Source organism: Triturus cristatus, chromosome 4_1 (assembly GCF_964204655.1).
Source record: "Triturus cristatus chromosome 4_1, aTriCri1.1, whole genome shotgun sequence".
Classification (NCBI taxonomy): Eukaryota; Metazoa; Chordata; class Amphibia; order Caudata; family Salamandridae; genus Triturus; species Triturus cristatus.
In genome coordinates this window covers 453020995-453044410 of record NC_140585.1, presented here as the reverse complement: position 1 = coordinate 453044410, position 23416 = coordinate 453020995, and the positions used below count along the sequence as shown (strand labels likewise).

The following is a 23416-nucleotide window of genomic DNA, read 5'->3' as shown; positions in this document are numbered from 1 at the left end:
GAACTATTCCAATGGAACTCAGAAGAATCAAAATATTGTTTGTAATAGAATTTGGTGATGGGGAGGATTTCTGTCTTGTCAGAATTGATCTTATAACCCGAAACTAGGGTAAAATCAGAGATTTCTTGCAATAAAGGAGGGATTGAGGTTTCAAGATGAGATATAAAGAATAAAATATCGCCTGCATAGGCAGACCATTTCAAATGTTGATCACCATAAATAAATCCAGAGATAGAAGTATTATGACGAATATGGGATAAAAAGTGTTCAAGTGATAAAATAAAAAGAAGAGGAGAAAGGGAACAACCTTGATGTACTCCACGTTGAAGAGAAAAGAATTGAAAGGTTAGACTATTGACTATGACAGAAGTTCTAGGGGCCAAATATAGCAAGGAGATAAGAGAAACAAATTTGGGAACAGAACCATGCCAATGAAGAGTTTTGAATAAAAAGGACTAATATACCATATTGAAAGCTTTCTCCATGTCAAAAGCAACTGCAGCTAAAGAGTAGGAAATAGTTGGAGCCTTATCCAAAACATTAAAGAATAACCAGGAATTATCGGGTGTTAGCCTACCTTTAACAAAACCACACTGCTGTAGAGCAATTTGATTCGATAAAAGAAGTTCAAGAAGTAAAGCAAGCAATTTGGCAAAAATGTCATAATCAACATTTACCAGGGATATAGGACGATAACCTTTACACTGCAACAGGGTCCATATATAAGGAAAACAAGTCCTCAGCAAAGATAATAAAAGTGGAAGAAAAAGTCAGATCTTGCAGAAGGGAGTTGTTAAACTTCCATCTATAGGACCTGGGATGTGAATGGAGCAGATCAAAATCAGCAATAACCGGGGGTTGATCAGAGATGACAATAGGTTCAATTGAAGAAGAAATGAGGTTCTGAGTCAAGGATTTAGAAAGGAAAATGTAATCTAATCGGGTCAGGGAGCCATGTGGAGGAGAGAAAAAAGAAAATTCTGTTGCATCTGGATTACATTACAGAGTCTCCAAGCATCTACAAGTTGGGTCTGAGAAATTGTACTTTGCAATTGCTTATGGGTTTTGTGAGGAATAAAATGAACCTGGGATTGGCAGTCAATAAAGGCATTGATACCTTGATTACAATCACCTCCGGGGATAAAAAAATGAATCATTATATTGAATACACTTTTTTACTAATGTTAGGCCAGAAACAATAATCCAGTTGAGTCGGACCATAAACATTATATACTGTTAAAGATATATTATTAATAAGCAACTTAACTAACAGCCATCTACCCTCCAAATCATTTTCTTGAGAAATAACAGAACATTTAAACTTTTTATAACACAAAATAATTCCCCTATTTTGTAAGTGGTCGTAGGAGACACTAGGACTAAATCAACCCAATTCCGTTTAAGTTTCAAAGCCTCTGTCTCTGTCAATGGGTTTCTTGCAAGAAAACTCAGGATTGTATGAGGCTAGATGGGAAAGTATTCTCTGGCTCTTTATAGGGTTAACAAAACCTTTCACATTCCAAGATACAACTCTGAATGTAAAGATATTGAATTAGGTAAAAAACAACATGATTATCAGTGATGAAATGGGAAGAATTAAGTAGTGAAGAAAAAGTATAAAGATTGAGAAACACAATACGATCAGCAAGAGAAGAGTTAGAGAAGAAGAATAGGAAATAAGGAAAGGGAATGAGTGAAGATATAAAAGGAGACAGTACATGTCAAACCTAGAGTGACAACTGTAATACATACCTTCAAAGTGAAACAAGTAAACAACAAGGACTGGTGGCAGATAGTAAAGACACCAAATCCAACAGAGGGAGACGTACCACGCCGAGAGAACAAAAAGGAAGTGGGGGCAAAATATGTAAGGATCCAGATGATCTGCAATGATGGCGAAAAACAAAAAAAGAAGAAACACATAAATATGATTGAATAGGATGTATGACGTTACAACGCATACTATTACAACGCATACCTTTACAACGCATTTTTTACAACGCACAATCCATTACAACGCATGACATTACAACGCAGTACACTACAACGCATTTTTAAAAACTACCTTTACAACGCATATCCATTACAACGCATACTACCTTTACAACGCATACCATTACAACGCATAATATTAAATTGCATTTAAGGTAAGTATTAGATAGTATAGGGGTAAAAATTACTATTCTAACTCCAGGGGGTGCAACAGTAGGGAAAGTGTTGGATAGTATAGGGGTAAAAATTACTATTCTAACTCCAGGGGGTGCAACAGTAGGGTAAGTGTTGGATAGTATAGGGGTAAAAATTACTATTCTAACTCCAGGGGGTGCAACAGTAGGGTAAGTGTTGGATAGTATAGGGGTAAAAATTACTATTCTAACTCCAGGGGGTGCAACAGTAGGGTAAGTGTTGGATAGTATAGGGGTAAAAATTACTATTCTAACTCCAGGGGGTGCAACAGTAGGGTAAGTGTTGGATAGTATAGGGGTAAAAATTACTATTCTAACTCCAGGGGGTGCAACAGTAGGGAAAGTGTTGGATAGTATAGGGGTAAAAATTACTTTTCTAACTCCAGGGAGTGCAACAGTAGGGAAAGTGTTGGATAGTATAGGGGTAAAAATTACTATTCTAACTCCAGGGGGTGCAACAGTAGGGTAAGTGTTGGATAGTATAGGGGTAAAAATTACTATTCTAACTCCAGGGGGTGCAACAGTAGGGTAAGTGTTGGATAGTATAGGGGTAAAAATTACTATTCTAACTCCAGGGGGTGCAACAGTAGGGTAAGTGTTGGATAGTATAGGGGTAAAAATTACTATTCTAACTCCAGGGGGTGCAACAGTAGGGTAAGTGTTGGATAGTATAGGGGTAAAAATTACTATTCTAACTCCAGGGGGTGCAACAGTAGGGTAAGTGTTGGATAGTATAGGGGTAAAAATTACTATTCTAACTCCAGGGGGTGCAACAGTAGGGTAAGTGTTGGATAGTATATTACTATATTATGCGTTGTAATGGTATGCGTTGTAATGGTAGTATGCGTTGTAATGGAATGCGTTGTAAAGGTAGTATTTAGAAATGCGTTGTAGTGTCCTGCGTTGTAATGTCATGCGTTGTAATGGATTGTGCGTTGTAAAAAATGCGTTGTAAAGGTAGTGCGTTGTAAAAGTTGCGTTGTAAAGGTTGTTCCCCGATTGAATACAGATACAACCATCAAAAAATAACCTGCAAAAGAAGCAAAAAATGAAGATTATAGTGGAATTATCATGAAACTCCCAAATTATCAAGTGACTGTTGTATAAGAGTCAAGTTTTAGAAGAAGGACCAGCTGTGTCCATGGAGGATGTAGAGTATGAATTAAGAAATTTTCAAAGATCTGCAGGGTCTTCAAATACAGAGGTGCGGTTCTGAAAAGTCACTTTAAACAAGCATGGTTGGAATAAACCATAGCGCGCACCCAAGGCTCACAGAGCTGGTCTGAGCTCAAGGAACTCCTTCTGCCATTTAGCCGTAGATGTAGAAGCGTCTTGACATAAGAACAATTTAGCTCCAGATCAAATTAACTGTTTTTTAAGCTTGGCCGCATTTAAAACTTGCAAAAGGTCAGTAAATTTCAAAAATAGGGGGAATACTCCACAAGACTTTGAAGTAGCAGATGAAGAAGACAGGTGAGGACACAATCTATGGGCACGCTGGATAGTCATAGATACTGATGCATAAAGGTCTAGAAGTTTTGGAAGAAAAGAGGTGAAGAAGGTCACTAGGTCATCTCCTTCAACACCCTCCGGAAGAACCATATAGGCGAAGGTTGCTGCGCCTATTTCTGTTTCAATGTCCTCAGCAGACAACATCCTTCTCCAGAGACAAAATCCTGGTAGAGTCATCTTGAAGATCACTGACATGCTGTTCAACTGTGGATACCTTGGAATCGAGTGAAGAACACTTTATATCCAGAACTTGAAGACTTGTATTGGTTTCCTCATTAAATGGTCTCAGAGAGCGTATTTCCCTCAAGACAATGTCCAACAAGTCAGATGAAGCAGATTTCTGTGGAGTAGGAGGGTCTTGCTTGAGCCTTTTGTTAGCTGAGGAGGTCGAAAGCAACCTTGATGGCACAATAGACATAGACGCTGTCTTTGAAGAATTAGATTGAGCCATACTGACTGAGTTATGCAACTCATCCAGAGGGGGAGCTAAGGAAGGAGAGCTTGATATAGGCAAACCAGCAGTAAGCCTTTTAATTTGAGTGTAATAGATATTTAGTTCTACCCAAGTATATAGGTAAATGCATTTAAACTAACATTGGGAAAGAAATCCAATAACATCTCCTAATTATAAAAATAAAAAGTCCAGTGACGTAGGTCTTTAAATATAGCTGGAGAAATCCAAAATAAAACTTAGACAAAATCTCAGTAGCCAATGAGAATAAAGAGGGAAAAGCAGTACCGTAGTAAGAATACAGAACTAAGAGGAAATCCTCCAGTTTTATTGAAGTAGAAGCAGGAAGGTGAACATGAAGGACAGCCTCATGGTCAGGGGAAGTTCCGCTATTAATCTTGCCCCATTTTAGCTGAAAAGTGGCTCTGAAACCGCTGAAATCGAGATTGTCTCTCCCGACGCATTGCGGAGCTCAGGCCCCATCTTGGAATCCTCCGCGCTTGCTTCCTAATTAGGTTTTAATTTAAAAGAATTATTTTCTGTTTTCCATGAAGAGGCATGTTCTTTCTTGTTTTATGGCTCATCTTAATGTTGCTCAGGTTCCAGTAAGTTTTCAAAATTGCCATTAATCCACCCTCTGAATATAAATGAATGGGGAATGATTGTCCTATTATCGTAAGGGAACAAACTCCCTTCTTTAGGTGTCCTGATTCATATCAACAGTGTATAGCTCGCCCACTTGAGTAGGTGACCTTTAGTTCCCTCTTTGATAACTTTTGCACATGATATTTGAGCTACCAACCCAAAAGCTGAGGTCAAAATATTGGTTTAGAAGCTAGGTGGTCCACTGCAAAGCTCCGATCTAGTGTTGTGCACACATTACTGAAGCCCATTTATTGAACTGGAAGCAAGCTGTCCTCTTTAAGTTTGAAACTGTTTAAGATTTGTTTTGCAAATACTTTCCCATGATATGGGCATGGAATAATGGTAGGTGCCATTTCCCTTTTTCAGGTATAATATTGCTCTTTACCTAATGCTTTTGACTTTTTTTAACTCTCTCTGATCATTTGAACCACCGCCGCTCTCTAATATTCAGTATAGCGAACTGCTTGTTGCTTGGAGTTCGTCACCTGCTGGCGTGGGTGTGTCTGGATGTATTTAATTTCTACCCCATTATTAGGGCTGTATAGGGAATACAAATAATTGAATATGATTTTCACCCTGATGTTAGCATGCCCATGCCTATCCACCCGTACGGTTGCATGCTGGGAAGGTAAAACAGCACAACACTAGTTCTGTTTGGCGCTCCCCAAAAACATATGTGCAGTTTCTGAAAAGCGCCTTACCTGTTTATGGAATGTGGGAAGCAATTCCGGTGTATCAGAAATGTGAGCCACAAAATCCAACATTTATGGAGTATTGATTGTGAACTTGTTATGCCCTGCATAGTACTTTCATATCTTGCAGTTTACCAGTCCACCTGCTGCTCAGCCACTGTGTGTGTTTGGAGTAGAATGTTGGTAAAGCTGTGATGCATGGAATGTTGGGTGTCTGACTGAGTGAGGTATGACAGTTACAGATGGGCTGAGCAGCAGGCAGGCTGCTCCTGGTGGGGTTGCTGTGGCATAGGACCAAGGGCTGACTACTGGGCTAACCTACTTATACTTCATCTGTTACCTGGACTACCAAGCTGATGTGCTTACTTACCATCCTGCTGTGCAACTGGAATAAAGGTACTTAAGAACTTACATGGCTACCAGTGTCTACTTTCTACCACAGAGCACAACATATTTTGGTGACGAGGATGGGATCACAACAGAACTGTAGTGCATTATTGTACCCAAAATAATTGCATATGAGCTAGACTTTGTTCTGATTGATCATTGTTTGAGCGGAATGTAAGAATTTTGTTTAATGATCATATATGTCATTGTATAAGATTATCTTTTGTGTCAAATGTATGTATAAATTCACTTGTGATGCTCTTGACTTTACACCTTCCCAATATATCATTTTTCTAGGTAATGCTTATGGGACCGAAATTCATAAAATATCTAAACCAAGCAACTCATCAGTTCACAGCCCTGGTGTCCACTTTAGAGTAACAGTGCTAGGGAGCTGGCTTAATTTACTCTGGTGCGTAACTAGTGTGCACTCATAGCTCATATGTGTGACAAGAGAACAAACAAAATCTTCTGGAACACATTACTTTTCACAGAGGGAAAAGTGCGCCACTTCTAGCAAAGTACAATCATAACTTTAGAGAATATTGGGTCAGTGACTAAATGTATACACTGAACATTTCAAATGGAGAAGCCAATAAGCTGTGTGTGGTGTCATCGCTTTGAAAGGGAGCTCCATACAGACTTAGTCCTCAATGAGGCTAAGGGCCAGATGTACGACACTCAGTGTTTGCGACTCGCGATTTGCATTTTTTTGCGACTCGCAAATTGTGAGTTGAAAACACAAATGTACAACAGTGTCTGAGACACTGTTTGAGATTCCCAAATGGGTCGCAAAGGACCTTCCTCATTAATATTCATGAGGCAGGTCACATTTTGCGACCCATTGGGATTTTCCAGCACTCACAGGGATGGTTGCCTGCTGGAGTCAGTAGACCACCATGTCTGTGACTGCTTTTTCAGTAAAGCATTTTTTTTTAATGCAGCCCGTTTTCTTTAAAGGAAAATGGGATGTATTTAAAAATGAAAAATTTAATGTTTCAGTTTAATTTTTTAAGAAAAGGCAGTGTTCCATAGTCCACTGCCTGCTCTTAAAAATTGTTTTCGCTGGCAAACACAAAGAGAGAGGGGTCCCGCGGGGACCCCTTCCTGTTTCCGACTGGCTTACCAACATTTTGAAATTGATGGAAATTGCAATTATTTTGCAAATGCATTTGCGAGTGCAAAACAATCTTACATCCCCCTGCGACTCACGATTAGGAACAGACGCCCTTGGCATGCCCCTTCCCAATAGCAACTCACAAAAGCTATTTTGTATGTCTGTAACAGGTTACCAACTCGCAAAATAGGTTTGGTACACGCTACAACCCTTTTTAGATGTCACAAACCGGCCAATTTCATGTTTGCAACCACTAAATATGGTTGTACATCTGGCTCTTAATGTTCAACTTCATCAGATCTCTGCCGTCGAAGTACTGCTTGGACCATATTGACCGAGGGCGCAGTCACAAGTTTTCATTCTTTCCAAAGAGGTTCTCATCACTTAGATTCATTTTCATAGTTTTTTTCTTATTGTTGGCAAATATCCCAGATTTTTTAAGCATCCTACTGTGCTATATTTATTATAGCACACTTTGTTTATTATATCCCCAGTTGTGGTATTTTTATATGAAATGTTGAAGCATTTTAAACCTTATTCATTTTTGATTCCGAAGTCTGATGAGCGGTTATTTGATATTTTCAGAGCTTGAACTGTGTTTTAATTTAACTGGCTCATGCCATCTCTTCTGAATGGAAGCCTTGTGCACAGCCTGCTCCTGAAAGGCAAAGAAGCTTTACTGTACTAAACCTATCTTTGCCAAAGACTATCAATACATGATTTCTCAAAAGTTGAGGTTCTGGGTCCATTTAAAACACTTCTCTTCGTCACTCTGTAGAAATATTGAATTAGGCCATCGCAGCCTACGCTGCATTCCATTTGTGCAGATTGTTGTTCGGTAAAAAAAAAAAGAAAAGAAAAAAATCACTAAATGTGCATTGCATCTTGCCCCAGTTTATTTGGAAAATGCTCTAGTCGCATATACTAAGGTTGGACGTTCGGAGCTTACCATTATTGGCTCAATTGAATATCGATGGCAGCCGCGGCCGGCATGACTCGTGGGTGGGGAGGCAGGGGGTCGCGTGGAGAAGAGGGGCGAGGGGTTTAATAAAAAAAAAATATATATATATTAAAACTTACCTTCGGCTCTCCTTCTCTCTCTGCTCTTCAAGTCCCAGGAAGCAGACAGCCTCCCTCTCCTCCCCTAAGCCAATCACATTGCTGCAATGGCAGCATTGTGATTGGCTGGGGCGCTGATCGCACAGGCGTCTATGGGGAGGCCGTTTTCTACATGCAGGCTGCATGCAGCCTACATGGATAAATAGGGAGAGTGCTTATGACTGGTTTGGTCGGCCCTGGAACCAACCAAAGAGTCAGCGTCCACAACAATGGGCAAGTCGCTCCTTCCCTGCCCTGCAGCAGGACCCACCACCCGCCCGCCCCAAGCAAACCCTTCTTTCTGCTTTCTCGCAGTGCGAGAAGCAGAAACATAAAATGGTATTTATAATACCATTTTATGTTTCAGCTTCTCACTCTGCAAGAAAGCAGTGGGGCGATTCTCCTCCGCCCATATGGAGGAGCCGCCCCTGATCGATGGTAGATCTAAAGAATACAGGTGAAAGGTGATATTAGCATTCTTGATATTTTGGTAACAGTCACCTCGAGTCTAGAAATTTCAAGAACGCAGTATACATTGATATGAGCTTAAGAAACGTTTGAAAAACTAAATGAATTAGAATAATCATCAGAAAACTAAAGGAAGAAAGTAGTGTCGTTTTATTTAGGCTTACCTAGCCCTCCCTGCGCACATAAGCAAACTAAACAAATGTACTTGTAAGAGTAGTGCCGAAGTAGAAAATGCTCAGCCCTTGAGAAGTGTAATGGAATCATTTTTCAGCCCATAGTCACTCAAGATAAAAAGCTCAGAGAAAGGATTACATGATTATGGACTTTAACCTCTGAGTAAGGATACATTGCTTGATACTGGGGATTTACCTGTTTTTAAGTGATATCAATGTTTGTAGATAATAGGTGAAACACTAGCACATAATGTGGAAGACCAAGCAATTTCCCCAAGTGAAGAATCTGTGATTAGAAAACCATGTCTCCTGGTTACAAAATCATCATGTTGACCGCAAGATGAGAACCCCTCGCATTGCGACTTCACTGGATACATTGGCTGTGGTAGTACACAATTAATGATTTATTGTGTTCTACTGAAATAGAAGGAGAATCTTAATAAGAGCTAAGGGAATAAATATAAGTATAACAAAGTCAATGCTGCAGTCGGTATGCCCTCTGCCAGCGCAGCCAATGACCGATCCAACACAACTACTCACCCTCACACTCTTACAGGTGTAACAATTCAGACTATTCTGGGCTCCTAAAGCTGTAAGAACGGCTAGGACGGCGGGTACTAGCCATTTTTTATGTATTTTGAATTAATTAACAACTGTTGTTGTGCTCATCTCCAAATTAGGCAAACACTGCCACCATGCTGAGCACCAGAAACTACCTGCTCAAACTAAGTACTGCATATTTGATAAATAAAATTTTATGTGAAGTGAATCAAGATTTTTAAATAAAAAAACATTGAAATGGAGTTGCTCTGTTTATTCATTTGCAGCCATCACATGCCCAAGCTCAATGGTCTATGATCACTGTCGCACCGCTTGTACTAAGCACTGTGGGAATGATACCAGCGATGTCCCCTGCTCAGGGACCCCAACTGAAGGCTGCTTTTGCCCTGAAGGAAAAGTAATATTCAATGGGCAGTGTGCCAGTGAAGAGGTCTGCTCCCAGTGTATTGATGAAGATGGCGTGCAACATCAGGTAATTGCTCCCTCTCACTTTGTATGAATTGAACACATGCAGCAGGTGTGAAGCTATGTGCAATAAAAAATCTTGAATCACATATTTAATGGTTGTGAAGCCTATGACATTCCCATTCTGTTTGTCATACTTTCATTACTGACACATTGTGAAGCACAGCTGCGCCGGAATGTAGCCACATTTGATGTACACTTGTACATTATTTGTATAGTGCTCTAATCACTCGAAAGGGTATAGAGGTGCTTGGGCAGGTGTAGGTGTGTGATCCCCAAGGTACTTATAAGGAGAGCTAAGTCTTAATGCCTCATGCAGAATTTAAGAAGTAAGAAGGAGGCTCTGATGCGTTGAGGGAGGTTGTTCCATGTCTCAGGGGTGATGTAAGAGAATAAGCAACCTCCAATTTTGCACATGTGGGGAGTTTGTGAAAGTGAGAGTGAGGCAGAGCATAGGTGCCTGGTAGGTTGGTGAAAGAGTATGCGGCTTTTCAGGTGTTCTGGTCCTGTGCTGAGTAGGGCTTGGTATGTGTGCATGACAAGTGTGAATAGGCTGCTGTTGTGAATGGAGAGCCAGTGAAGTTTCCTGAGGTGTGGTGTGATGTGGGTGCAGTGTGGGAAGTTGAGTATGAGTCTTGCATCAGCGTTCTGGATGGTCCGGAGTCTGTGTTGAATTTGGTGGTGGTAAACTGTCAATAGTGGTGTCTTTAGTCTATCAGTAGAGTGCATCTTTGAATAATGACAAAGGGGGATTTCAGTGTTGGCCAAATTATATTAAGTTGAGGTGGCTGGTGTCTCTTCTAAAATTACCCCAATGTACAGGAATTCTTTACTGAAGCTGATGACTATGATAAATTAAATATGCAAAGGAAATCTATATTGTTGCAGGTGGGTTCTGTCAATTCAGTAGGCCCAGATTATTTGTTTTTTTGATCATCTGGTTTTGGACATTTTACTCTAAGTGAGTCTCACTACATGTGTCTCTCCCTCGGTAATCACATGGCAAATGGACTGTGTGTGTTTATCAAAACTGTCTGCCTTTTAAGATAAGGCTGCTGTGATGCAACAAGGCTAAGGGACACTTGGTTGGTTACATGTGACCACATGCAAACACGTCTGCAGGCTGCATGTGAGAGATTACTGTTGTGTGCAATCCGGTAAGAAGGATTAGATATTGACTTGGGGTAGGTCTTGGAATGTTAGAGTGCACTAAAGGGGGAAATCAGTGTGATTTAGTCTTTGTCTGTAGTGACACTTTATTATACACATAGGAGGAAAATTGTCTTAGAGTGCAATTGTGCTTCACTTTATCCCATAAAGTGCAGTGACATATCAAAATGGGGTGTAACCTGTGTACAAAAATCTGCAAGTCCCAAAAAGGCTTTTGGCTCATTCAGTGTTGGCAGATTTCTCTTGCTCAGCTCACGATCTGAACCATGAACAACTGGAAGGGAGAACCCTCTGATGCCCACAAAGGACTAAGGATTCTGCCCCAGTTGACCCAAGACCAGTGGTTCGCCTCAAGGGCCAGTGAGGCTGGCCCCCTTACACCCCCAGAGGACCAGTTGTGGGAAAACCCTGGACGTCTGTGCCCAGAGACAAAGGCCAGGAGGACGGCTGGCTCAGAGAGCCAGGTGAACCAGTTTTCTCTGTATTACCACTTGGGAGGTCTGCTAAAACTTCCCTTGGTGACTAGAGCTTGCCTCCAAGAGTAAAAGGAGCTCAGGATCATCCAAATCTGCTCCCAGGGGCCTGAGTTATGAAGTCAGAAGACTGGCAACCTTTGACCTTGCTCCCGAATGGAGCACGTAGGGCTCCACTGCCCTTTTCATAAATTACCCCCTGGGTGCACCAGGGTACAGCACAGGACGATTATTCGTAACTGTTTTGCAGGGAGGGGGCGTGAGTGGTTCTCCTTCCCAGACTCTTCCTTTGGCCTGGTTACCCCTTCCTCCAGGCTGTAGCCACCACAAAGGGGACCGGGATCCCATACCTGACCCCCCTGAGCAGTAGGAAAGAAGGGGTGCTATTGTATCCCCCCAACTCCCAGTGGTGGTATGCCAGCCGTGCTCACTGTGCCCCTATCTGGGGGGAGCCGGTTGCCACCACAAACAGAAAAGTTCAAGCCCTCAGGCGCGGGCAGGGAGAGAGAAGCTGCCGGCTCCTGCAGCCACACACAGAGGTGTGGGATACGTGGGAGTCAGCGGGCAGCGAGGGGTGCCTTCCCTCAGCTGCCCAAATGTTAAAGAGGCGTGGATCTGAGCACCCCCCAAAAACAAAAAAAGCAAAAGGAAAAGCTGTGCTCTATGACGCAAAGAAGAAGGCAGCGGCTCTCCCCTGCACAGTGGAAGAGTTGCTCATCTAGTATTCACTGCTCTGGCTGAAGCTTCCTATAATGCCCTACAGGTCCTTTCTATTTACACATTTTGCTATTCATGGAGGCCCCTAGATGAAAGGGGCGCCACCAACGAAATAAAGGAAGTGTGGGTGGATGCAGGAGCACAGCCGCTCCTCCCTAAAGAGTTTCTACAAAGGGACTGACCCTATGTGAACAGGGTCCTCAGAACCACGACCCCTCTGGAGCCTGTGCTGGAAGAACAGCTTCCTCTAGGGGCTTATTCTATGGTTTTATTTATTGTGGCATAACATTGCTAAAAGAGGGTGCATGGTTTACAGTGCCATCCTTGGGCTGAGTATGTGGTTGCATGTATTTGTAATCAAGATATGATGCTCTCTCATGGGTGTTATTATAGTGGGATTTTCATGGTTCCAAAATAAATAAAAGAAAAAAAAACAGACACATGTTTTGTTCATCTTTTAAATGCTTTATTGATATAATAATGTTGACTGTGATTACTAATCACAGTGAATACAATGTATTAACATTAATAACTGCATTTACGCCTGATGATTATCATTGATGATTACATTTACATACAAAAAGATGTCTTTAACATGTAGTTTGTTGATCTTGAACCTTTGACCAACCAATAGACTTACCTTATATGTTTGTCTGAACCCTTAGGGGTTCAACAGTGATTATGCACTGTCATCTATGGTATTTTCCATCTACCTATGTACATATTTGTAAATTAAAGCATAACATTTAGTAGTGTGTGTGTAATAAATATACTTTTCCTTCTTCTAAAGAAAAAGCACTGCCTGGACAACCATTTATTGAGTGGAGCCAGTGAACGGTGATTACTAGCCCACACCACTTCCCCTGAGTAGGCCTTTGCCTGCTCTGCTTCGCTACCCTGAGAGCTCAAGTGCTACAATGGGATGCTTGGTTCCCAGTAAGATGAAATGTTTGACCTATTACTTGTGCAAGCCATACAACTAATAAACCAGTTTCCTACACATATTAATTGATTTTAAAGGAGAAACATGCTGACATGCTGAAATGGCCCTTTCTGCAGGGTCACCCCAAACCTTTTGCTTTCCTCCTCCCCATTGTGCTGAATTTTTTTTTGTTGGCTTTACGATTCTGGGCACTGCTAACCAGTGCTAAAGTGCGTATGCCCTGTACTCAAAACATGGTAACATTGGCTTATCCACAATTAGCATATTTGATTTATTTGAAAGTCCCTGGTAAAGTCCACTATAAGTGCCCAGGACCTGTAAATTAAATGCTACTAGTGGACTTGCAGCACTGATTGCACCACCCACTTTAGTAGCCTTTAAACATGTCTCAGGCCTTTCATTGCATAGCCTATGTGTGCAGAAAACTGCCATTTCGACCTAGCAAGCTAACCTGCTTGCCAGGCCCAAACCTTCCCTTTTATTACATTATAGATCACCACAAAAGCAGGCCCTAGGCAACCCTATGGGCAGGGTGTAGTGTATCTAAAAGGTAGGAAATGTGTTTTTGAGTTTTACATGTTCTGGTTGTGAAATACTGCTAAATTCCTATTTGCTGATATATTTTTACCCTGGTTCTTAGGGTTACAGGGCTGACTTCGTAATTTGATATTACTTTTAGAAAGTTGGCCTTTTCTTACTTTAACCATTCTGTGCCTTTGCCTGTCTCTGAATTCATGTCTGGGTTGGGTGACAGCTGGGGTTTGTGCATTTCCTCTAGACAGTCACACACAAGGGGAGCTGGGGTGTGACATCCTCCTTGAAGTTAATTGGGAGGGAGGAGCTGACACTTGCACCTGAATAGAGCTGTGCCTGTCCACACACAAAGACCTGCCTACCTCTGTGTAGTGAGTCTGGAGGCAGGGTATGAAAGACAGGGACCTTGTGATCTTCAAATGCCTCTTTGATGTCTGCCCCACTTCAATGGCACATTTGTGTATAAGTACTGGACCCCTATCACCATCAAATAAGAACTCTACTGGAACCAAAGACATTCTGCCTGGAAGAAGGGATTGCCTGGTAGGAGGGATTGCTACTTTGCTAACTGTACTGCTGTGTTGGCTTGCTACCTGCTGATTTCTGTGCTGTAGGAGGGACTGCCACTTTGGTACCTGCTCTGCTGTGTTGGCCTGCTGCCTGCTGCTTCTTGCCTGGGAGTGAGACAGACTGGACCTGTTCTCTACATCCTTTAACCAAAGATTCTCCAAGGGCATGTTAGCTTGCCTCCTGTTCGCTGATGTCTCGGGGCCACAGAAAGCTTCTTGCGACTCTGCTGGTGCTGCTAGAAGGCTCAACTTCGACTCAGAGTTAGTCCTTTGACACCGACTGTAAGGCTCTACTCTGATGCATTGACCTGACTGCGTGAATCGGAACCGACGCAGGGAGTTCTTTACACCGACCCTTGCTCCATACAAGGATTTTTTCAGCAGTCCCGCATGGGTCTTGTAGCTGGCCTTGCCTCCATCACAGTAGTCCTGAACTTTTTAGGACTGTTGACTTCTAAGCACTGTTTTTGGATTTAATCTTTACAAATTCATATCTCGACTTCTACTTACTGGATGTTTGTCGTGGTGCTCTTGTATTACTCAGATAAATATTCTCTAAACTGATAACTGATGGGTGGTCTTCTTTTTCACTGTGTTACTGTAATTTAGGTGTTGCACAAATACATTACACATTGCCTCTTAAGTTAAGCCTGACTGCTCTGTGCCAAGCTACCAGAGGGTGAGCACAGGTTAATTTAGATTCTATATCTAACTTACCCTGATGAGGATTGGGGTCCCTACTTGGATAGGGTGACTTCCTCTGCCAACGAAAGACCCAATTTCCAATATTGATCACTTTATAAACTGCCTAAAATAGAGATATTTACAATATCCCAGACTGCTAGCCCTTAAGATGTACTGGTGTATACTTCCTGGTCAGTAGGAAATGCTCAGTCAGGGTTGTCTGTCACCAAGGCAGGGTTACCTACTTTAAATGCTTGTTGAGATAATGGGCTGTTTTGCCACTGGGATGGTGCCAGTGTGCCAGTGCGCAGGGCCCTCGCTCCAGGTTATGTTCATCTAACTGCATTGGGAGCAAGATGATGTGCATACATGGGAGTGGTGGTACTAGACCCTGCGGGAGGGGTGGAGATGTTATGCAATGTCACAAAGTAATTCCAACAGCTTATGTATATTTGTAAATTGGTGCATAGTATTGAGTAGTGGGTGTGTTTAATAAATGTACTCTTACTTTTATAAAGCAAAGTACAGACTGGACAATCAATTATTGAGTGCTATTTCTGCGCCCCTGCAAATGGCGATTACTAGCCCACACCACCTCCCTTGAGTAAGCCTCAGAATGCTCTGCAACGCTACCCTCTGAGAGTCAGGCGCTACAATTGAGTGTTTGGTTCCCAGTGAAGGACAAATGTCATGTTAATTGTGCAGGCCTCACAGATACTGCCTCGTTTTCCAACATTGGTGGCAGTGGTGGGATACATAGTATGCCATTCTGGTGCACATTTATAGCATTTGATAAGTCCAGTTTTGCCACACATTACCTATTCAGTAATGAGCAAATAGAAGAGTGCAAGGCTCTGAGAAGGGTTCAAAGTTTTGGTTATGTGAACTAAGAGTATGGGAAAGGAAAGCCCCAAGAACATATGTGTCATGTGAAGATATTATGGTTTAAATGTAAACTGTATTGATATGACTGCGTTATGTTGATTATCATGTGCTAGCGGGATGGTGCTTTCCAGGAAATGATTGCATACAAATGTTCTAAGCATATTGTACACCTTTGAACCCTAACACTTCATACACTACACTTGCATGAGGAGGGTGTCTCCTCAAGAGATAGGGACGCAACTGATACCTACATCACAGATAGGGGTGTAGGGGTGGATTGACCTTTGAGCGGGACAGGAGAGAGAGCGGATCCTGTGAGATTTCTGTGCTTTTTAAGGGCAGGGAGGGTTTCCACAGAAGGGGCCCCAGGTGTCCTTCCCCTGCTGAAAGTTTACTTGCCATTGGCGCAGGCCAAAACCACTGGAAGGGTGGGGCAGGAGATTTCTTTACCCTGGTAGTAACGCCCCAGGGGTACCATATTCAGAGGACCCCAAGGAACATTTCCCATGGTGGGAGGAGGGTGTGGTAGAGTTGGGTGTCCGGCAGGCCCCCCCCCCCAGGTTAACTGGTGGGGAAGTGAGCAATCCCTGGGTGGCCCCTGGTAGTGAGTGGCCCCAAACAGAGGGTAGTTCTTGAGTGATGATGTGTAGTGGTAGCCACTAGGTGGGCTAGGTAACTGACCCAGTGGAGATCTCAGTGGGGTGATGTACTCCCTGGTTTCCAGGTGAAGGGTTAGTGGCGGACCCTGAGGTGTCAGGGTCCGGTGAGTGGTTACCCTGGGGTGGCCCATGGTGATGGGTGGCCCCAAAGGAGGGGTCGTTTTCAAGCTTGGTTGTCACCCTGGAGCTAGTGTGGTGAGCCTGAGGTGGTGGCTGGGGCGATGCCTGGCCAGGTGACCAGTCACGTAGGTCCTAGGGGACTTGTATCCCAGGACCGAAAGCATGAGGGTGTTCCCCAGTTCGATGCAGGAGGTGTACTTCTGCAAGGTAGTACCACCCTGGAGACAGGTGGGACCCTTCTTAAGTGAAGGGACCCTATGTTTCCCCAAAGGGGTGGTGCAGGCCAAGCCAGGATCTTTAGGGTCCCTGGTTGATGGAAGTAGTACTGCCCTGAAGAGAGGTGGGGCCTATCTTAAGGGAAGGGACCCTGTGCTTCAGAGGAGGGTGGTGCAGGCCTAGCCGGGATCTTTAGGGTCCCTGGCTGAGTGTGGTAGTACTACCCTGAAGGCAGGAGGAGCCTATCTTAAGGGAAGGGAGTCTGCTCTTCAGAATGGGTAGTGCAGGCCATCCAGGGATCATGTGGGCCCCTGGACGGTCTCCCAAGGTGCTGCAGGGAGACCGGGAAGAGCCATGAAAGATGGGCCTGGATCTAGCTAACTCGGGCCCACAGGCTCTCTAGGGGGGTCTCCGGGAGGAGAGCGCGCCTCTCGGCGGGAAGAGTGCATAGGCCCTTTTCTCGCAGCGGAGAACAAGGAAGGGGACTAGGTTCCCGGGGTAGTTTCTGTGTGGAACTACTGACGGGGGGAGTGAGCTGTAGGATGTCTGACGAGGCACAAATGGTGCTCCTTCCTGGCACTGCCAGTGTGTTAGTGAGGCCAGTCTGAGGTCCTATTCTGGGAGTCAGGCCAGTGGCCAGAGGAGCTTTTCTGTGTGGGAAAAGCATGAGTGGCTGGGCTTTCTTCAGGGAAGACAGTAATCCCGAAAAGGTGAAGGCAGCAGAATTACCCCAGCTGAGGATGAGGATGAGGGTCCAGAGAGGTTGCATCTTTGGGATGCAAGGACCAAATGGAGAGATGGTACTCGTTGGAACAAACTGCGGAAGGGAGACCAGCTAGTGACCCAGGGGATGGGATGTAGACCTATCCCAGAAGACTGCGTCTGTGCTGAGGCACTGTACCCTTGTCCAGAGAAGTGGTAGGCATAGTGTTGCATGCCCAAGGGCAAAGGTGGGCCTAGTTAGGCGGAGTCCATGTAGACCATGAGTGACCTAAAGGTATCTAACCTAGAGCCTGGAGGGTTCTTAGGGTAATATGGGATCCCTGTCATGGGTGGAGATTTCATGGATGGGAGAAGTAGGTGGTCTGAGCGGATAACTGGTGAGTAAGGGGGGTCTGGTCAGAACCCCTTATAACTAGTTATCGCTGAAAACGGGAAGAGTACCCATGTAGAGTGGCTACTTCTTCCCTGTAGGAATCAGCTGGGCGGGCATGTGTTAGAAGGTGGTTCTGACACTATGGGCCACCCGAATTTTTCGCTTTTTGAGCACCTAATTGTTGAGCTTTTACTGTGGGGGAGCCTCATAAGTTGGGACTCGCCCACAGTGAACTCATAATGAAAGAGACTGCATGGGGATTTTACTGGTGTCCCCCTGGCTTGACCAGGCCGCTGCACAGCAGCAGGAGTGAGGGACACCAGGCTAGTTACATGCAGGCACATGTGTACATGCGTGTGCACACGTGTGCGGGCTGCGTAGGGGAGATTCATGGTGTGCGCAGCCCCAGGGCAGATACAAGGTGAATGAAGTGGCAGGACTTAGGCAGAATGGGGTGGTGACATGAAATAGGCTTTATACACTGGGAAGAAACATGCCAGGGAAGATCAGTGTGTTTTACTGTGTTTTTCACTTCATTATTCCCTTATGGGGATGTGGAGCCCATGGGCTAGATTAACTTTCCTAAGGCCTACAGATTCCAGACATGCACTAAAGTCCACTGTAACGGGTGTGACAAGAAATATTCTGCAGAGTCCAAAGTCATATTTGTACAGCTTTTGGGTCATCCAGAAATGTCATATTTCTCTGTGTCAGCAATAGCCAGGGCCTGGCTGAGGGCTGACCTCAGCAGGATGGATTGATAACTTTTCTTCCACGAGCTAAGGTCTCCTCTCCACGAAGAGAAGTAGGGTGGGGCTACAGGCTCACCCATCAGCAGCTATCACTGGGTGCCAGGCACCAGGCTGCAGCAGGGAGGGAAGGCAGTGAGGGGGGAAGGGGCATTCAGAGACCATGCGGCAGGAGACCCTGGACGACGCCATCTTGAACGATCCCAGAGGCCTGGGCAGGAAGGAGGAAGCAGGGGAAGAGAAGTGATGTGTCGCTGTGTGATAGGGCAAACAGAGACTTCCTGCCATCCCCCTCCCCAACTTTCTTAAAGGAACTTGCACAGGAAGTGAAGCTCTCTCTGGGGTGTGGTTTGCTGAGGCAGAAGGTGCTGGAGCCTGGCGCAATGGGCAGTTGGAAGGAGGAACCCCCTGACTGCCCCCAGGATCCTGAACAGCGCCAGGAGAAGAGTCCAGGACCAGTGTGCAGAAGCAAGGGCCTCTGCGCAGGGAGAAGAGAGTCCCAGGACGAGAGCAAGCGAAAGGCTGGCGCAGGGAGCCAGTGAAGACAGCTCCCTGCTGAGTCCCCCTCTCAGAGACCCAGAGGGCAAAGGAGCACCACCAGGAGCAAGAAGAGGCCAAAAGCAGGAAGATCGGACCCCTGGGGGCTGAGATATGCCCCCCAGAAGGTGAGCGACTTTTGACCTGTGGCCAACCGATGATGAAGCGCGTGGGGCTCCGCCGCCGGTTCAGAGAATACCCCCGGGGTGGGTCAGATCCCGGGGGCTGCCCCCAAAAGAAGTAAAGTCAGGGTGCGCCATCACGCACCCCGTGAAGGTGGCCCCGCAGGGCGCCAGGAGCCAACCCTGGCCCCCGCTGAACAAGAAGCTGGCGCTCCCTGTGAAGAGGTGTAGGGGAGGGGCCCGGGATCCCAACTCCAGGGCTCTGTGTGAGGAAGGAGGCGGGGGAGCGCTGTCACCCCCCCACGAAGATAAAAGCCGGGGGAGCGCCGTCGCGCCTCCTTCCCCCTGGCAAAGCTGACTGTCGGGAGAGCCGTTGCGCTCCCCGTGAATATGCCCAAGGGGCCCAGGACCCCATCCCCGGGCCCCGAAGAAGAGGAGGAGGTCCACGCTGGGTGCCAGGAGCCCACCCTGGCTCCCGCAGAAGTGGTGCAACGCTGGCCAAGGGCCCGGGACCCCATCCCCAGGCCCCGATGTCAGGGAGAAGGCAGGGGGAGTGCTGTCGCACTCCCCCGAGGACCGGCCAGAATCCCCGCGTCTGCCCGCCGGAGCGGGCAGACCAGAATAAAGGAGCCGGCTCCTGCGGCAGCACACCAGGGTGCTGGCCGGATGGGGAGCCAGCGGGGTCAGCCAGGGATGGGCTTCCCAGGCTGCCCTCCATCGTAGAAGGCATGCGGGGGTCCCGGGTGGAACCGGGACCCCGGAAGAAGAGATGGGGCATCGCAGGCCCCTGAAAATTAGCCGATCGGCCGGGGGTGGGCTCCCCGAGCCGTTACCCTTACCTGGGGGACCAGGCCCCCCACCAAGGCTCAGGAACGCGGCAAAGCCGCCAGCACCACCAGCGCGGCTCTTCCCGGCACAGCGGGAGAGCCGCTCATCTAACATGCACAGCAAACGAGGAATCGCCCATAATGCCTTGCAGGCCTGAACCAGCCTGCAAGGGGAAAAAACGCTGTTTCTCTGTTTGTGGTGGCCCAAGGAGAATGGAGTCACCACCAAGTGAGTGCAAAGGGTGCGGGGGGAGCGGCCGGAGGAACTAAGTCTCCCCCAGCACAACGAAGAAAAGTCTCTCCCTAAGTTTCATGGGGACTTGAAAAGAATAATCCCTCAAGGGCCCAGCCAGCCAGCAATTTAAATCCTCTTGGGCTGGAACTTTTGTTCTACAGCTGGAGGAGGGTTGAGAAATGCATCGAGCAATAAATATCACTAACATGCTTTGAGATAAAAATAAACGGGCCCATAACTCCCAAAATCTTGCGCTAAGGCCCGTTAGCTGCAGCTTGATAATACAGTGATATAAATATTGTCACTTTACCGGCAAAAAAGTGCCGCTAAAGCGGCGATAAGCCCTTGATAATATGCCCCATAATTTCTTTAGGTGAGACATGAGAGACTTAAGAAATGTAGCCTTGCGCCACTTCTAAGGGCTGTTTTTATATATTGTTTGCCTGTTTGTGGTCAGCACAGGCAGTCGTGACCTCTGCAGCAACGATATCCCAATTTCATGCACTCATTTAGCATCGATGGAACCGAAGAGAAAATGAATGTGCCTGGAAAGAGGTTTACAGGTTGCCTTGGGTACCGGTACAGTCCATGTGCATGTGAAGCTGGACACTACCTAAACATTTCATGTGTAACTCAGAAACCATTGTATATTTGCAGTGTAAATATTCCAGAAGCTGTGGAGAGCGAATTAAAATATTAACCACAAATATGTTATTTGGGAAGGCAGATGACAAGCTGCAACGCATACAATGAGGCTCTTGTGAAAAGGGCATCTCGATTTATAGAATCTGTTAAGTTTGATGACTGACACCACACACCCGTCTAAGAAGACATGAACAGTCTGCACTGTGTTGAGTAGTCTGCGTTAGTACTTGTTTGTGCTGTGCTGACTATGTGAGTGTGTGTTATTTTATCCCTGCCAGTGTGTCTGATGTTTTCATCTGCGTCAGTGTGTGCATGCAAGGAGTCTGCCTGTTGGTTAGAAGTTAAGGATTTTTCCTTCCATGAGGCAGTTGTTGTCTGGTCTGCGACTGCTTGCAATCTCTAGTAGTTGGGTTTGCCTACTTCACTCGCTACCCAGGTAAAACTCAGCCCCTACTTTTATGCCTCACCACTTTGAAATGTCACCAGCCACCACTGGTGAAAAGCATAAACAAGCTTATCATTAGCAAAAACTTAGATTCAAACGTTTCATTCTTATGCAAAAATATAGAATGGGGATGCAGTTTGTGAAAGAGTGAGTGCCGGTACCCAAAGCTATGCTAAGAAGCAGGCGACCGGTGCAATTAATCATCGACTCACCGCATACCAAGGCTGGTAGTCTTTAATTCACCACCGTACATTCCCTGACCCTTTTTATCGCTTTCCTCCTGCTTTTTAAATTGATGCGGTTTTTGCTGTCTTTCACTTCCTCTTCATTCCCGTTTGTGTGTTTTCCCCTCTGTTGAAAAATATCTGATGCAGAAAAATAATGCCGGTCCCCAGAAAGAAGTACCAGTGCCTCCCACTGCCAACCACAGGCTCAAATTAAGCACAAGGGGAATACTATTGGAATGGTGAAAGAGTGGACAAGGAAGGGAGTATGAGGCTAAAAGTGCTATTTGCTGGAACAGGAGAGCAAATGGCGATAGAGGGATTGTTAAAATGTGAGCTAGGAAAGATCGCCAAGAACAGAGAGGATGTTGTGCATTTGTCCTTCAAACCTATGCTCTTCATGAACATGTAATCCCTCAGAAACTTGTATCCACTCGTTTTGCTCAAGAATAGTTTCATGGTAACATATTTTCTTTATAATTTGATTTGAAAAATAGCAACTTTGTCGTGTGTATCACCTTTCATTCACCATATGCTACCATGTACGAGAATCATGCATTGAAAAAAATCCATAAATAAATATTATGTCTGCTTGCCTCATAATTTAGTGGAATAAAGAGCCATACATCAACTTTTCACTTGTAAAAAATAGAGTCCCTGTTTCCCCACACTATAATAGAGTTTGTCTGTTGTGACCACATCACCTTAAACCTCATTAGAATTGGGTTCAAGTGTGCGAAGACTTTCCAAGTTAGACATTGTAAAAGCCCTTGAAGGCCGATTAGTTTCAACCTCATATGCAAATATGTGTACCTGAGTCTCTCTGCAGAGTACAACAGCTTCAGGATTGTTGTTACAGGAGTGTGCTCGCTTTGCTAACAATGTACAACTGCGCATGCGCAGTGATGGGTATTTAAATACTTGCAAATACTCAAACTAGTGTGTCTGAAAACCTAGTAGGCCCTCTGTCTCTTGAGCCAAGCCGACCTCAAATAAAAATGCTTATAGTTCCTTTACATAAAAGCTGAACACCATAAGAGACGCTTAACGTGTCCCGGGCATCCTGAAGTTAGTTGCATGTTTCCGTGTGGTGGTGAAATAGCGTTGTGCCTTTTGCTTACTAAGGCACATCAGATGGGGTGAAATGACTGCAGTTTTCCTGGTTGTGGGAGAACCAAACCCGAGTATGCCTCAGTTCCGGTGTCCAATATTTGATAAAAAGGAGCATGCCTCCCTCCTGCCCAAAAACCTATTCATTTCCTCCCTCATTCCCCAACCCTCCCACAGGTCCCCATATACATTTACCACCTGCCTGGAGAAAGTAGTAATTGCAAGCAATAATCCCATGTGATTGAGGATTCCATCTGATTTTACAACTGGATAAATTGGTCCACCATAGTGAATCCCCACGCACTGTGTCTTACGTGTAATTGCACAGTACTTGTTCGGATTTACTGCATGTGATGTTACCGTTACCCCGGTACCATGCAGCTTGTAATGCGGCTAAAAGTGATTTGTCTTCCAGAGTGATGTATATCACTCACAACAGCCTCAGTATGTTGCCAATGCCTTGTTGGTGAAGCATAGATAGTATCACATTTCTGCATTCTAACAAATTAATTTAAAATGACAACTTAGAAAAGGGAAATATACCAATCAGCAACATGTAGATCCCTTTCACAACAGATGGCACTGACTGGTTAAGTAAACCAGAGCTAGGTTCATCCTTGCCATCTCCTCTATATGTCTGTAGAATAAAGCAAGGAATTGAATTCTAGATGCCGGATACAGTGAGGTTAAAATAAACAATT

General features: G+C 44.9%; 1 protein-coding gene across 1 annotated transcript in view; it reads left to right on the top strand.

Annotated features, from left to right (window-relative positions):
• The window catches only part of VWF (von Willebrand factor), a 1048714-nt gene that overhangs the window by 719517 nt on the left and 305781 nt on the right, over nucleotides 1–23416 (top strand). Inside the window, exon 38 of the mRNA XM_085652611.1 lies at nucleotides 9557–9762. Coding sequence (XP_085508737.1) covers nucleotides 9557–9762 — 206 coding nt within the window. The remainder of the gene's footprint in view (nucleotides 1–9556; nucleotides 9763–23416) is intronic.